This window comes from Salmo salar, chromosome 09 (genome assembly GCF_965601325.2).
Source record: "Salmo salar chromosome 09, fSalSal1, whole genome shotgun sequence".
Taxonomy (NCBI): Eukaryota; Metazoa; Chordata; class Actinopteri; order Salmoniformes; family Salmonidae; genus Salmo; species Salmo salar.
This window is the reverse complement of record NC_138299.1, coordinates 76,366,751-76,382,335: the sequence shown is the minus strand read 5'-3', so window position 1 is coordinate 76,382,335 and position 15,585 is coordinate 76,366,751. Positions and strand designations below refer to the sequence as shown.

Here is a 15,585-nt window from a genome sequence, read left to right as displayed (position 1 = left end):
GTTGACTCTCCAATACAAAAAATGTGTTTCTCCTTGCTCCCTCAGAACAACAGATCCATCCCTGCTTTATTTAAAAGGGATATAGAATCAATTTCTCATGTCACAACTTACTGGAATACATTTGTCAATAATATCTGTTGGAGAAAAAGTCTGGTTATTACCACACAAATACCTGCTCGTTAACAAGGTCAAAGAGGTCTCTTTCAGAATGATCCATAAGTATTACCCTGCGAATCATTACCCGATGAAACAAAAAATACATTAACTGTACTTTGTGTTGAGCATCCAGAAAGAGTTTTGCATTTATTTTGCCATTGTCTGCTGGTTTTTCTGCAATAAAAAAATAAATACAAATAAAAGCCATGAGGAGCTAAGGTTTGTTACTAACTCCAAAGCTCTCACATCACTGTATCCTCTACATGAGAGTGGGTTGGCCTTCGTTAGCTCTTCAGAGATTAAATCGTTGGTACATTTTTATTTATAAGGCCATATTGAGACAACTACCATTTTACTTTTGTAACTACATTGTCTAGCAGTCAAATGAAAACTATAATCTGTGCACAGATGAATGTGTCTAGTTGATTGTGCCTAAGGCCTGTACAAAGCTAGGTCAAAAAGCTTTTTAGGACTCTGCCCCTTCCACTTGGAACATGCTTGAAAAGGTCCTAAAATGACAGGAGCTCATCCCATTTAAAAATGTGTTTAAAGTTAGGTTGAACACTATGATGGAAAATAAAAGAGGGCTATCAATGTTTTGACCCACAGTTGCACCACACTTTCCCACACCATCTTGCTTTTCTGTATGTAAATGTATGTTTTTTTTTAAACTGTAGTGCTTCGTGTTTTATGTTGTAAATGTGTCTGCAACTTTGTGTGCTGCCATTTTGGCCAGGTCTCTCTTGTAAAAGAGACTGAGATTAACAATGATACTAACCTGGGGAAAAAATATGTTTTATTTTATGTCCACAACTAAAATACAATATGTTTAAAAACAACCTACTTTTTTTTTCATCAAACCATAGAGGACATACAATTTTCATTAGCCTATGCAGCGGCACTACATTGCTGCGATGGGGGAAACACCTCAACCGATTAGTCTGTAGTACCTAACTTATCCTATTAGGCAGTTAGGGTACAGTATGCACTGCAACAGCTTTGCTGTCTATAATAACACACAACATAGTAAATAGACTGGCTATATTGATTAGGCTAGCTAGGCTAGGAAACATCCCCCAAGCAGAGCAGTTAGGGGAGGCAGTAAAATCCAACTCATCAGGGGGCTCCCGTCTTGTCCTGGAACACTCATCATGGCTCCACAGACAGGGCAGTCACTGGTCATAAACAGGAAGCAGGCCAGCCTGCACCATCATGCAGCTGCAGTTCTGTTCACAGCCGGACAAAACCACCAGTAGTCAAACAGGAAATGTCTAACTTCAAAGCACTATGGGTAATGAACACCAATATAAAAGAGTATGAGGCATATAACCTTGTGTTCATAAATTACATACTATTCACAATAAATTTACATTGGGCCACTGCTGAAGAAGACATGCTGACTGCTGCGTTCGTGCCTCTTGTGCAAAGCCACAGTGAGATTGACACCTCAGTGCTCAGTACCAGTCAGCCAAAAATAAAGCATAGAGTCCAGCCACTCGTCAGTAGACAGGGCAAAAAGAAACAGTAACAACTACAGCCCCCCCACCCCACTCTTAACACAACCACACACCCACCCACCACTCCACACACACAAAAATATCAGTCAGAGACAATAGTGAGTTCAGTGAAGTGACCTCTCATTCCCTCTGGGGCCCAGCAGTAGCAGTGGTTGGGTGTTTCTTGGCTAGCAGGAAGTGCAGTACTGCAGATGACTGGAGGGGAATGTGTCCACACTGTCTAATAATGACAGCCTTCACCGGGCACAGCTGTGAGGAGGGTGCACACACACAGCAGATCTTGTCCAGGATTATTGGGGACACATTTACTCAGAGGTAAGCCGGGGCTATTTCCAGAGCCACCGGGATGATGACACCTTGACGACAGCAGGTTGAGCTCCATTCTCACTGGCTAATGACAGAATGCCCTGACCAGAGTTGGGCTCGTTAGGGTTCACACAAGGACTGTCTCAGATGTGTAACCCACACATCACGTTTCATCAGCATCACTCATGGCAGGCCAACAAGCACAATGGGGTGGATAGGCCTAGGCTCAATGCTTATACAGCCAACTGATACAAAGCATCTAAACTCAACAAAAAATAAATGTCTTCTCACTGTCAATGGCATTTATCTTCAGCAAACTTAACACGTGTAAATATTTGTATGAACATAACAAGATTCAACAACAGACATAAACTGAACAAGTTCCACAGACATGTGACTAACAGAAATGGAATAATGTGTCCCTGAACAAAGGGCGGTGTCAAAATCAAAAATAACAGTCAGTATCTGGTGTGGCCACCAGCTGCATTAAGTACTGCAGAGCATCTCCTCCTCATGGACTGCTCCAGATTTGCCAGTTCTTGCTGTGAGATGTTACCCCACTCTTCCACCAAGGCACCTGCAAGTTCCCAGACATTTCTGGGGGGGAATGGCCCTAGCCCTCACCCTCCGATCCAACAGGTCCCAGACGTGCTCAATGGGATTGAGATCCGGGCTCTTCGCTGGCCATGGCAGAACACAGACATTCCTGTCTTGCAGGAAATCACGCACAGAACGAGCAGCATGGCTGGTGGCATTGTCATGCTGGAGGGTCATGTCAGGATGAGCCTGCAGGAAGGGTACCACATGAGGGAGGAGGATGTCTTGCCTGTTACGCAGAGCGTTGAGATTGCCTGCAATGACAACAAGCTCAGTCTGATGATGCTGTGACACACCGCCCCAGACCACGATGGACCCTCCACCTCAGAAATCCTGCTCCAGAGTAAAGGCCTCGGTGCAACGCTCATTCCTTCAACGATAAACGCGAATCCGACCATCACCAATGGTGAGACAAAACCACGACTCGTCAGTGAAGAGCACTTTTTGCCAGTCCTGTCTGGTCCAGCGACGATGGGTTTGTGCCCATACGCGACGTTGTTGCCGGTGATGTCTGGTGAGGACCTGCCTTATAACAGGCCTACAAGCCCTCAGTCCAGCCTCTCTCAGCCTATTGCGGACAGTCTGAGCACTGGAGGGATTGTGCGTTCCTGGTGCAACTCGGGCAGTTGTTGCCATCCTGTACCTGTCCCGCAGGTGTGATCTTCGGCTGTACCAATCCTGTGCAGATGTTGTTACACGTGGTCTGCCACTGCGAGGACGATCAGCTGTCCGCCCTGTCTTAGGCGTCTCACAGTACGGACATTGCAATTTATTGCCCTGGCCACATCTGCAGTCCTCATGCCTCCTTGCAGCATGCCCAAGGCACATTCACGCAGATGAGCAGGGACCCTGGGCATCTTTCTTTTGCCGTTTTACAGAGTAAGTAGAAAGGCCTCTTTAGTGTCCTAAGTTTTCATAACTGTGACTTTAATTACCTACCATCTGTGAGCTGTTAGTGTCTTAACGACCGTTCCACAGGTGCATGTTCATTAATTGTTTATGGTTCATTGAACAAGCATGGGAAACAGTGTTTAAACCCTTTACAATGAAGAACGGTGAAGTTATTTGTTAATTTTACGAATTATATTTGAAAGACAGGGTCCTGAAAAAGGGACGTTGCTTTTTTTGCTGATTTTATAAACTAGGCCTATCTTTGCTTTTCAGTGAGTCACTTACTACTCTATGTAGTCAGAATGGGAGGGCCATGGACTGGCCTCTTATTCAAATAATGTAGCCTACTTTTACTTCCCAAATCTTTCCACCATGGTGAGAGGACGGGAGGCTTTTGCATGAGTGGGCACATCCAAACTTCCATGATATTTTACTGCAACACATGAATCAGCTCTTATTCACCCTATAAAAAGAGTTGACCTGCCTGGGGCACGTTTCTCTGTGCTGTAATGCCTGCCATGGAACCAAACCGTGTCACTGTCGGGGGCTCTGCAATCTCAGACTGTAGCAGGTCATGACCTCTGAACTCAGGGTTAACCTCCTATAGAAGGCAGGGATGAGAGGAGCTCCTCCTAACTAGTTGTTTCTGTTTCATTGCTACAAGCTTCTGCACAAAAAAAGGCTAAACAATTTCCTCCTTCGGTTCCCTCAGAACAATTCAGAAATATTTTTCATGCTTTTGATTCTTCAGGCCAGGCAGAGCCAGGATTCAGATAGCCTTGCTAGGTTCCAGTCACAATCATCTGATCTGCACTCATAATGACAGTGTAGGTACAAACCACAATCTTGCGGAGATAACCAAGTATTTGTGTGTTTTAACGCTGTACTGGATTCCAGCCATTCTTTTGTTAGCCTTCCTATGTATGAACACAGTGCGGTTGGGGTTTTCAAACCTCCCCACATCACCCTCTTTCTCAGCAGTCCACTGACAGGCAAGATTGAATATCTCTGGAAAATACTTTCACAAAGACACATTTCAGTGGATATAGCTTTCAGAGTGAAAATAGTGAATGAGAAAGTGGATGAAGAAAAGATACGACCTAGTTTCAGAAACACCCCTTCACACCTGGTATGTTGACGGAAAGAAAGACTAGCATTTCAGCCCAGTCCAACAGTTTGAGTACAAAACAAACTGGGCATTCAGACCTTCTGATGCAGACACACAGTAAACATCTGTGCATTTGGCTGCCACTCAGGAAGAGGCCCAGCTTACGACGTAAAATAACTTCTGTGTAAAACAATGTTAAGACATAGAAAAAGTGTTGGCTTATACAGCAATTTTGCAGTGAAAAAGTGGAACCAAATACCCAAGAAACAAACAAACAGTCTTATCATCCCATGAGCAGCTTTGTGGACTTTTGGTTCAGTGTCTGTGGAACTCAGTGCAAAACCACGTCAGACATCGTTATGTAGATCGAATCCCTGAGCTGACAAGGTAAAATCTGTAGTTCTGCTCCTGAACAAGGCAGTTAACCCACTGTTCATAGGCCGTCATTGTAAATAAGAATTTGTTCTTAACTGACTTGCCTAGTTAAATAAAGGTTAAATAAATAAATGTAGCAGCTAGCTACCTTGCCAAGACAACAGAATCTGTCACATGTCAACAAGCTTAAACAAATAGCTTTAATTTCAGATTCTCTTCACTGCTTGAATACCAATGAGCCACATGCAATGAGGGGAAACTGTGCATTGGTGACTTGTCTCTAGAGAGGAATTAGCTAGGTAGGCAAGCAACACAAAAACCACACCATAACTTCCTCTCAAATCCCATGAAACCACCAATCACCTCCCAGTTCCAGGTCAAAACCTGTCAACATCCAAAGCCCACAGGAACACTCTCATACAAAGCCCTCAGGAATACCACAACAAACGTCCTCTCTGGGCATTAAGACAGGCACAAAAAATTGCAATACTTACGTAGCTAACGTTACTTGCACATAATTGTTTTAGAATTAGCCTAGCGTCATTTAACATGACAACAGACAATTTGTGTGGTTTACACTACAGTTTCGTGCAGCCTAGTAGCTAGACAAGTTGGAAAATTGCTTCCTTAATCAGCTAGCTACCGTAATGTAATAAAATTACTCGAATAAACTGCCCTCTCCAGGGTCATCTGGTTAAACTGGCTAGTTAGCCAACCACAAAATACGGTTTGCGCCTTCGCAGACAATGGCTAGCAAGTCATTAGCTAACGTTAACTCCTAGCTTGAACTTGGAGATGTCAAAGATGACCCATGAAGTAGCTACTGTAGCTAATGTTAGTTAAATTAGCTAGTCAGAAAAGAGGCACTGTTATGACGCTAGCTAACTGTATAAATTCGCTACCCAGCTAGCTAAGTTAACTATGCTTATTGGCAAAAAAAATATTTAGTTAATAATTAGCTAAATAATTAGGCAACTATTTCAACAAGTTTGATGTGTAACGTTAGCTAGGTAGCAATTTATGGCGCCTCAACAGCACGCACGCACACAGATCCGATCCAACCGGTGATTACATTTAATTTTGGATCCAACAAGGATTGGCTCTCTGGTTCTGCTACTTTGGCTAACTCCGTTAGAGTAGGTTTTAATGTTAGTTTACAATAAGTACATTCAATAGGAACGTTGTACTAGTTACATATAGTGCAAAATAAACGACCCGGTAAACGTTGATTTTCATGCAGCTAGCTTAGTAGGGTGTACAGCTAGCTTTCAAACTAGCCGGAGGGGATCAGAGTTGCGGACTTCCAACCCCTTTTGTCAGCGGATAAGGTTACCTCGCTAGCCACAAAACATGTTCAAACTGAGTAGGTTACCGTTAGAGGGGTCACTTAGCAAGCAACGTAGAGGAAATTCGACTTCATTAAGTAGCTACATTGGCACATCAATAATTAGTTATGCTAAGTGTATTCCTTACCCATTTGAGCTCGCAACCCCTTCAGAGATGTTGCACCCTCCGCCATTTCTATTAAGTTTTCCTTCTCAATGTTTTTTGGACAACAGATGCGCGCATAATACGTACGCGGTTACGTGGACATCCAAGTAAAACAAGGGAACGGGCCATAGATAGGCAATTGCGCCACCTAGCGTGAAAATCTATGGTTGTGAGAGGCAACAGCTGCTTATCAAAGTTTTCCATGTTGAATATAAAGTGTAATCAAACCACCCAGGGAATGATAGTGTGAATACAATTAATTAGAACTCAAACAGGAAGTAATATTTATGTCAGAGCATAAAAACTCAACTTTGTCAGATGCACTATAAAAGTTAGAGATGCATTTGTGTGTCAATCATATTGTTCTGTTTCTGTCATCACATTACATTAGAGAAGCAGTTTAGAGAAGTCAAGGCATTGGCTTCCTTGAGGACTTACCTTATGGAGAGAGTTGAAGAGTCTAAGGAGTTAGTTTCAGGAGGAACTGCTTTGCAGCAGTAGTGAACCAACCCCTCAAATAAAGAAAACACCACATCCTCCCTGCGCTCTGTCCTGTCTATTTTCATCTAACACTAACGCTTCTGTCCTACCCCATCTCACATGCCTTAGCCAGCGGGGACCTCATTCATTTTACATGGAAAACAGGATAAAAAAAGAATACATTGTGGGTTCAGTTATACTGCCCTGAATAATACAGAAGAGGTTATTTAACACTAACAACCATCACAAATCATGGAAGTGTTAGTGAGAGGTTGGGCCGGTATAGCTGTGAGATACCATAAACTCTATACCGGTATTCATCATAGGCTCATAGCCTTCCCATTAACATGATTAAAGGGATGCTTCAAGATTTTGGTAATGAGGCCCTTTGTCTACTTCCCCAGAGTCAGATTAACTTGTGGATAGTATTTGTATGTCTCTGTGTCCAGTATGAAGGAAGTTAGAGTTAGCTTCGCATTGAAAAGCATGCTAGCAGATACCCATAGACTTCCAATCATTGCACTAAAGCTAGTTAGCATTGGCTCGCGAAACTACCTCTTACTTCCTTCATACTGGACACAGAGACATACAAATCTTATCAACAAGTTCATCTGACTCTGGGGAGGTAGATAAAGGGCCTCATTGCCAAGTCTCTGTGCTTTGCATCCTGTGACTCAGATGAAAAAGTAATCTAGGTCACATTACAATGCTGACTATTCACACCTTACAGTATGCAGACAAATTATACCATTCTGTCTTGCGCAACAGAAAATAGTTCAAGGGTATTACATATATAATGGCTATACATTGAATGGATTCATTTAACCCACAGTGAACAAGCAATAGCAGTTTCTAGCCCAAAAAAATCAAGTTTCAAACTGTCAAGTTCTGCTCCCTTTTCCGTTTGAGTTGTTTTACTAAAGGAACATTGACATAATTGGATATCATAAAACAAGCTGGCAGCCCCACTGTCTAACAATAAGTTGCAGAACTAGAACATTATCCAGGAGTCTCATGTCAAACTCTGCACCATACTGGTGTCCCTAGCCCATGGTGTGACATACCATGATGAGGATTCAGGTCATAGTGCTACGTACAGTACACTCCCCTACATATTTATTTGTACGGTGAAGCTAAAACGTTTGATTTGGCTCTATGCTCCAGCATTTTGGAATTGAGTTAAAATGGTTCATGTGAGGCAACAGTACAGAATGTCACCTTTTATTTGAGGATATTTTCATTCATACATATCTGTTCTACCGTTTAGAAATGAAAACACTTTCTGTACTGCATATAGTCCCCCCAATTGAAGGTGTCATAAGTATTTGGACAAATTCACTCATTAGTAGTCAAAATGTTTGTATTTAGTCCCATATTCCTAGCACGCAATGACTACATAAAGCTTGTGACTCTACAAACTTGTTGGAAGCATTTGCAGTTTGTTTTGGTTGTGTTTCAGATTATGTTGGCCAACAGAAATGAATGGTAAATAATGTAGTGTCATTTTGGAGTCACTTTTATTTTAAATAAGACTATAATATGTTTCTGAACACTTCTACATTAATGTGGATGCTACCATGATTACCGATTATCATGAATGAATAGTAAATATTGAGTAAATATTAAGGTGTGAGAAAGTTACAGAGGCACAAAGATCATACCCCCCCATGATATAAAATGCTAACATCCCCTGTTATTGTAATGGTGAGAGGTTAGCATGTCTTGGCTATATGATATTTGTGCATCTGTAACTTTCTCACACAGTATTATTCACAATTCATTCAGGATGCTCCGTAAAGTGAGTCCAAAATGGCATTTCTACTGGGCACAACATAATTTGCAACAACCAAAACAAAGTGCAAATGTATCCAACATGTTTGTAGAGTCACAAGCTTGATGTAGTCATTGCGTACTAGGAATATGGGACCAAATACCAAACTTTTGACTACTTTACTACTTCTACATTAATGTGGATGCTACCATGATTACAGATAATCCTGAGTGAATCAGGAATAATGATGAGTGAGGAAGTTAGACACACAAAGATCATACCCCCAAGACATGCTAACCTCTCACCATAACCAATAACAGGGGAGGGTCATATTTCTGGGGGTATAATATTGCTGATATATCGGAATATGAAACCAAATACTAAACTTTTGACTACTTTAATACGTGAATTCATCCAAATACTTCAAATGGGGGAACTAAATACATTATGTGATTTCATTTCATAATGGTAAAATAGTTTTGTATGAAAATACCCTCAAATAAAAGGTGACATTAAGTACTGTCGCCTCATATGACACATTTGATCTCAAATCCAAAATACTGCAATATAGAGACAAATGAAATGTTTTAGCTTCAGTGTACAAATAAATATGTAGGGGAGTGTATATGTCACAAAGGCCAAGTTGGGCTTTAATTGCTTGGAGTCATGGCAACATGTCCCTAGGGCCTGGACGTCACCGTGTGAGTGGCCACCAGAGCGCGATGTATCCTAGCAACGATGTCAAGGCGGGGCAGGAGGGCGGCTGCTTGGGACAGTAGGGTGTAGGTACTGGAACAGATCCTGGAACCCATGGAGGTTAGAAAGGACCTCAGGGGAGAAACCCAGGGAATAGCCCAGCCTCTTCATCTGGACCAACAAGGACACAAGAAGACAAGGAATTCAGTGTCAGTCAATTACTTAAATATTGGTGTCAGCGCAGTGATAGAGAGTTGAAAACAGTTTGACACAGAAAACCTGATTTCAGTTTAAGAAAACATACAGTTGGTCGTATGTTCATGTAAAAATCCAAGGGCATGAACTGATTGTGTAACAGCATTTAGTGGGCCACAGTAGTGTATTATTTGAACAGGGTAAAGAAAACGATCTCTCTCAGAGATACCACCAGTACCCCCCTAGTGGACTCACCGAGGGGATACTGGTGGTCTATCTGAGGGGATACTGGTGGTCTCTCTGAGGGGTACTGGTGGTCTCTCTGAAGGTGTACTGGTGGCCTCACATTGGGGGTACTGGTGGCATCTCTGAGGGGATACTGGTTGTCTCTCTGAGGGGGTACTGGTGGTATCTCTTAGGGGGTACTGGTGGACTCACTGAGGGGGTACTGGTAGTCTCTCTGAGGGGGTACTGGTGGACTCACTGAGGGGGTACTGGTGGACTCACTGAGGGGGGTACTGGTTCTCTCTGAGGGGGTACTGGTTGTCTCTTTGAGGGGGTACTGGTTGTCTCTCTGAGGGGGTACTGGTAGTCTCTCTGAGGGGGTACTGGTTGTCTCTCTGAGGGGGTACTGGTTGTCTCTCTGAGGGGGTACTGGTTGTCTCTCTGAGGGGGTACTGGTTGTCTCTCTGAGGGGGTACTGGTTGTCTCTCTGAGGGGGTACTGGTAGTCTCTCTGAGGGGGTACTGGTAGTCTCTCTGAGGGGGTACTGGTAGTCTCTCTGAGGGGGTACTGGTAGTCTCTCTGAGGGGGTACTGGTTGTCTCTCTGAGGGGGTACTGGTTGTCTCTCTGAGGGAGTACTGGTAGTCTCTCTGAGGGGGTACTGGTTGTTTCTCTGAGGGGGTACTGGTTGTCTCTCTGAGGGGTACTGGTAGTCTCTCTGAGGGGGTACTGGTAGTCTCTCTGAGGGGGTACTGGTAGTCTCTCTGAGGGGGTACTGGTAGTCTCTCTGAGGGGGTACTGGTAGTCTCTCTGAGGGGGTACTGGTAGTCTCTCTGAAGGGGTACTGGTAGTCTCTCTGAGGGGGTACTAATGTTCTCTTTTCAGTAAAGGCAAAACTCACTGAATCTTTCAATGAACAGTAGAAAGGCCCAGAGCAACAGAAGTAGTAGGTAGGTCGATGTGGAAGTCACTGAACCAATAAGAGCCATGGAGACATGAACCATATCCAGTGTCACTACTGTAGCTCAACAATACACACATAACCCTCATCTACACAACTAGTTTTACGACTTCATGTACTATTACTCAGTGTTCTCTGTAACTCCTTTGGAACTTCTCCTGGAAATAGTGATGGCCAATTCTGATTAAATGAAATTCTGTTGACTAATTCTCACTCTGAGAAGAATCACTTAAAAATCAACAGGAGCTACCAGTGGAAAGCTACGGTGATGTTGTAGTTGTTTGCTAAACAGCATTAATCTGTTGGCTGGCTGTTGACCTTGCCTGCTGTGAGGGCATGCACGACAGGTCCACGACAGGTCCACCATACATAAACACCACACATAAACACCACACATAAACACCACACATAAACACCACACATAAACACCATACATAAACACCACACATAAACACCACACATAAACACCATACATAAACACCATACATAAACACCATACATAAACACCATACATAAACACCACACATAATGATGTACGCAGAATGGCCTATAGGGATGATCATGACCAATCCTGTTTCCTTACTGCTCTCTAAGATTACAGTGGCTTCGGTTATCTTGAAAGTTATTGGAATAAAAAACTATATGTTTGATGTGTTAGAACCAATTCCATTTATTCGGTTCCTGACATTACTATGAGCCCGTCCTCCCCAGTTAAGGTGCCACCAGTACCCTATAGATATCGAACCCTGGGGGGCAGTTGTCACACTGGGCATTGTTGGTGGGTGACTACGCTGTACTCTCCTGGCGGTATAGCAGAATACACCGAATGCACTGCCAGCAGGAGGCTAACCCAGTCTAGGCACTGAATTGCCCCTCAGCACACGGCACACAGAAGCCCCCCTCTCCCCATCCCCATAGCCACAGTGCTGGGACAGTAAGCACAGGTGTAGGTTAACAGATACATAGACAGGCAGAAAGACAGATAGGAAGACAGGCAGACAGGCAGACAGACAGACAGACAGACAGACAGACAGACAGACAGACAGACAGACAGACAGACAGACAGACAGACAGACAGACAGACAGACAGACAGACAGACAGACAGACAGACAGACAGACAGACAGACAGACAGACAGACTAACTCCATTTGTTACGTCTGTTATCAGGTCCAGACAGGACAGGCCACACAACTGCCATTAAAGTGTAGAAACTGTGTCTGATTATAGCTGAACTCAGACAGTGCCGGCAGACAGGATGCCTGTGGAGAAACACAACACACACAAACCATTAATTGGCATAACTCTATGGTGAAATGCCCCCACAACATAACACAGCAGAGATGCAGAAACACTGACCTCCATAGACGAGGCGGCAGGGTAGCCTAGTGGTTAGAGCGTTGGACTAGTAACTGAAAGGTTGCAAGTTTGAATCCTTGAGCTGACAAGGTACAAATCTGTCATTCTGCCGCTGAACAGGCAGTTAACCCACTGTTCCTAGGCTGTCATTGAAAATAAGAATTTGTTCTTAACTGACTTGTCTTGTTAAATAAAGGTAAAACGCTCTAACCACTAGGCTACCCTGCTGCCTCGTCTATGGAGGCCAGTGTTTCTGCATCGGAGGCCAGTGTTTCTGCATCTCTGCAAGTTCGAATCCCTGAGCTGACAAGGTACAAATCTGTCGTGCTGCCCCTGAACAGGCAGTTAACCCACTGTTCCTAGGCCGTCATTGAAAATAAGAATTTGTTCTTAACTGACTTGCCTAGTTAAATAAAGGTAAAATAGACAGACCCTCAGTGGTCCTACAGTCTTGGCTGCTGAATGTGGAAGACAGGAAAGTGTTGAATACCCTTGCTCTAGGAGTTTCAACTTGGGTTTTTGGCAAAATGTCACAAACATTCTGTCAATGACAGGTGAATTCATAATGAATTACATTGAAGCCAATATTGATTTGATTTCAGAATTTCGGTTATATCCAAAGTCCAGTCACTATCACACTTATGCCAGGTAGGTGGCATTAATGCACCTTAACGTTGGTCTGCACAGTACCATAAACACCAAAGAAGAAGATGAGCCAGTATTAAAAAGAACAACAATAATCATACTAAATTCCCTGTATGCTTATTCCGAGTGTGTTCTCACTCAAATCTTATGGGTCCCATCGAGAGCATCCTGACTGGTCGCATCACTGCCTGGTATTGTCAGGGATTTCTTCGTCATCAGACGATATGGCGAAATCATCATCGGAAAATGAGGACCGATATGCAGCAGAGTTGAGATAGTTCATTTTGAACATTTAATGAACTCAAAAATGAACATACAAAATAACAAAAATGAACTCACGATTTCTAGACAGTCCTGTTAGGCTCACTCACGCTAAACAAGAAACAATCTCCCACAAATACACAGACAAACATACCCAACTAATATAGGACTTCCAATCAAAGGCAACACCACACAGCTGCCTTCAATTGGAAGTCCACCCCAATTAACTCAACGTAACTCAACATAGAAACAGATTACCTAGACTAAACATAGAATTTCATAAACAAGGAACAGTGCCCAAAAACCCCGGAATACATAAATCAAATGCCCTTTTAGAAAAACCTTCACCTCGAACCACATAAACCAAATAACCTCTGCCACGTCCTGACCAAACTACAATAACAATTAACCCTTATACTGGCCAGGACGTGACAGTACCCCCCCCCCCCCCCCCTAAAGGTGCTAACCCCGGAAGCACCTCAAAAATAACAAAAACCCCAACAACAACAAAAAAATCCCCCTAAACTAAAGGGAGGGAAGGGAGGGTGGCTGCTGTCAACGACGGCACTGTGCTACACCCCCCCTCCCCAACCCACCTATATCTGGAGGTGGCTCTGGTTCTGGCAGTTCCGGGCAGACGACCCACCCCGGTAGCTCCGGGTAGACGGGCCACTCGGGCTGGGACGGAGGACAGTCGGGCCACTCTCGCAGACCCGGAAGACAGTCGGGCCACTCTGGCAGACCCGGAAGACAGTCTGGCCACTCTGGCATCGCCGGGCAGTCTGGCATCGCCGGGCAGTCTGGCATCGCCGGGCAGTCTGGCATCGCCGGGCAGTCTGGCCACTCTGGCATCTCCGGGCAGTCTGGCCACTCTGGCAGCTCCTGACTAGTGGGTGGCTCTGGCGACTCTTCACTGACGGGCGGCTCTGGCGATTCCTCACTGACGGGCGGCTCTGGCGACTCTTGACTGACGGGCAGTTCTGGAGACTCTTGACTGACGGGCAGTTCTGGCGACTCTTGACTGACGGGCAGTTCTGGCGACTCTTGACTGACGGGCAGTTCTGGCGACTCTTGACTGACGGGCAGTTCTAGCGACGCCGGACTGGGATGACGCACTTGAAGCCTGGTGCGTGGTGCTGGTACTGGACGTACCAGACTGGGAACACGCACCTCCAGGCTAGTGCGGGGAGCGGGAACAGGACGAGTCGGACTGGGCTGACGCACTTCCGGGTCCGCACGAGAGACAGGAGCTGGAAACCCAGGGCTATGGAGGCGCACAGGCGGTCTTGATCTTACCTCCTGCACAACCCGTCCTGGCTGGATGGAACTAGTAGCCCTGTACGAGCGGGGTGCTTGTACAGGGCGGACTGGGCTGTGCAGGGGCCTGATGGTAGCCGTGCGTAGAGCGGGAGTTGGGTAGCCTGGTTCTCGGAGGCGTACCGGCGACCAGATGCGCTGCGCAGGCATCCTCCTACCAGGCTGGATGCCCGTTCTAGCACGGCACCTGCGAGGGGCTGGAATAACGCGCACCGGACTGTGCGTGCGTATGGGTGAGATAGTGCGCTCCTCAGCGAAACATGGCGCTCTCCACCTCATACGCTCCTCCATATAACCACGGGTAGCTGGCTTCCGGCTCTTCCAAGGCCTAGCCAAACTACCCGTGTGCCCCCCCAAATTTTTTTTATTGGGGATGCCTCTCGTGCTTCAACGCCAGTCGTGTCCCTCGGAAACGTTCCCGGTCCATACCAGCCTTTCGCCTTTCCTCCCTCTCTCTTACCACCTGTCCCCATGGAAGGCGATCCTTTCCTGCTTGGATATCCTCCCAAGTGTAGGAGCCTTCTCCCCCCAAGATCTCCTCCCAAGTCCATCTCTCACCATGGTCCAACTCAAAATCCCTTTGCTCCTTCCTCTGCTGCTTGGTCCTTTGGTGGTGGGAGATTCTGTCAGGGATTTCTTCGTCATCAGACGATATGGCGAAATCATCATCGGAAAATGAGGACCAATATGCAGCAGAGTTGAGATAGTTCATTTTGAACATTTAATGAACTCAAAAATGAACATACAAAATAACAAAAATGAACTCACGATTTCTAGACAGTCCTGTTAGGCTCACTCACGCTAAACAAGAAAAAATCTCCCACAAATACACAGACAAACATACCCAACTAATATAGGACTTCCAATCAAAGGCAACACCACACAGCTGCCTTCAATTGGAAGTCCACCCCAATTAACTCAACATAGAAACAGATTACCTAGATTAAACATAGAATTTCATAAACAAGGAACAGTGCCCAAAAACCCCGGAATACATAAATCAAATGCCCTTTTAGTAAAACCACCACCCCGAACCACATAAACCAAATACCCTCTGCCACGTCCTGACCAAACTACAATAACAATTAACCCTTATACTGGCCAGGACGTGACAGGTATGGCAACTGCTCGGCCTCCGACCTAAAGGCACTACAGAGGGTAGTGCGTACGGCCCAGTACATCACTGGGGCCAAACTTCCTGCCATACAGGACCTCTATACCAGGTGGTGTCAGAGGAA

General features: G+C 44.9%; 1 protein-coding gene across 16 annotated transcripts in view; it reads right to left on the bottom strand.

Moving 5' to 3' along the window:
* LOC106611719 (uncharacterized) overlaps nt 1–6,574 on the bottom strand; it is a 47,908-nt gene extending 41,334 nt beyond the window's left edge. For 15 of the 16 annotated variants that reach the window (XM_045723919.1, XM_045723922.1, XM_045723924.1 and 12 more), the window contains exon 1: nt 6,424–6,573. In XM_045723919.1, the coding sequence (XP_045579875.1) occupies nt 6,424–6,469 (46 nt within the window). In that variant the 5' untranslated portion in view covers nt 6,470–6,573. Of the gene's footprint in view, nt 1–6,423 lie in introns of all 16 variants that reach the window. The other variant, XM_014212220.3, reaches the window with a different exon arrangement.
* Between the last annotated feature and the right edge of the window lie 9,011 nt (nt 6,575–15,585).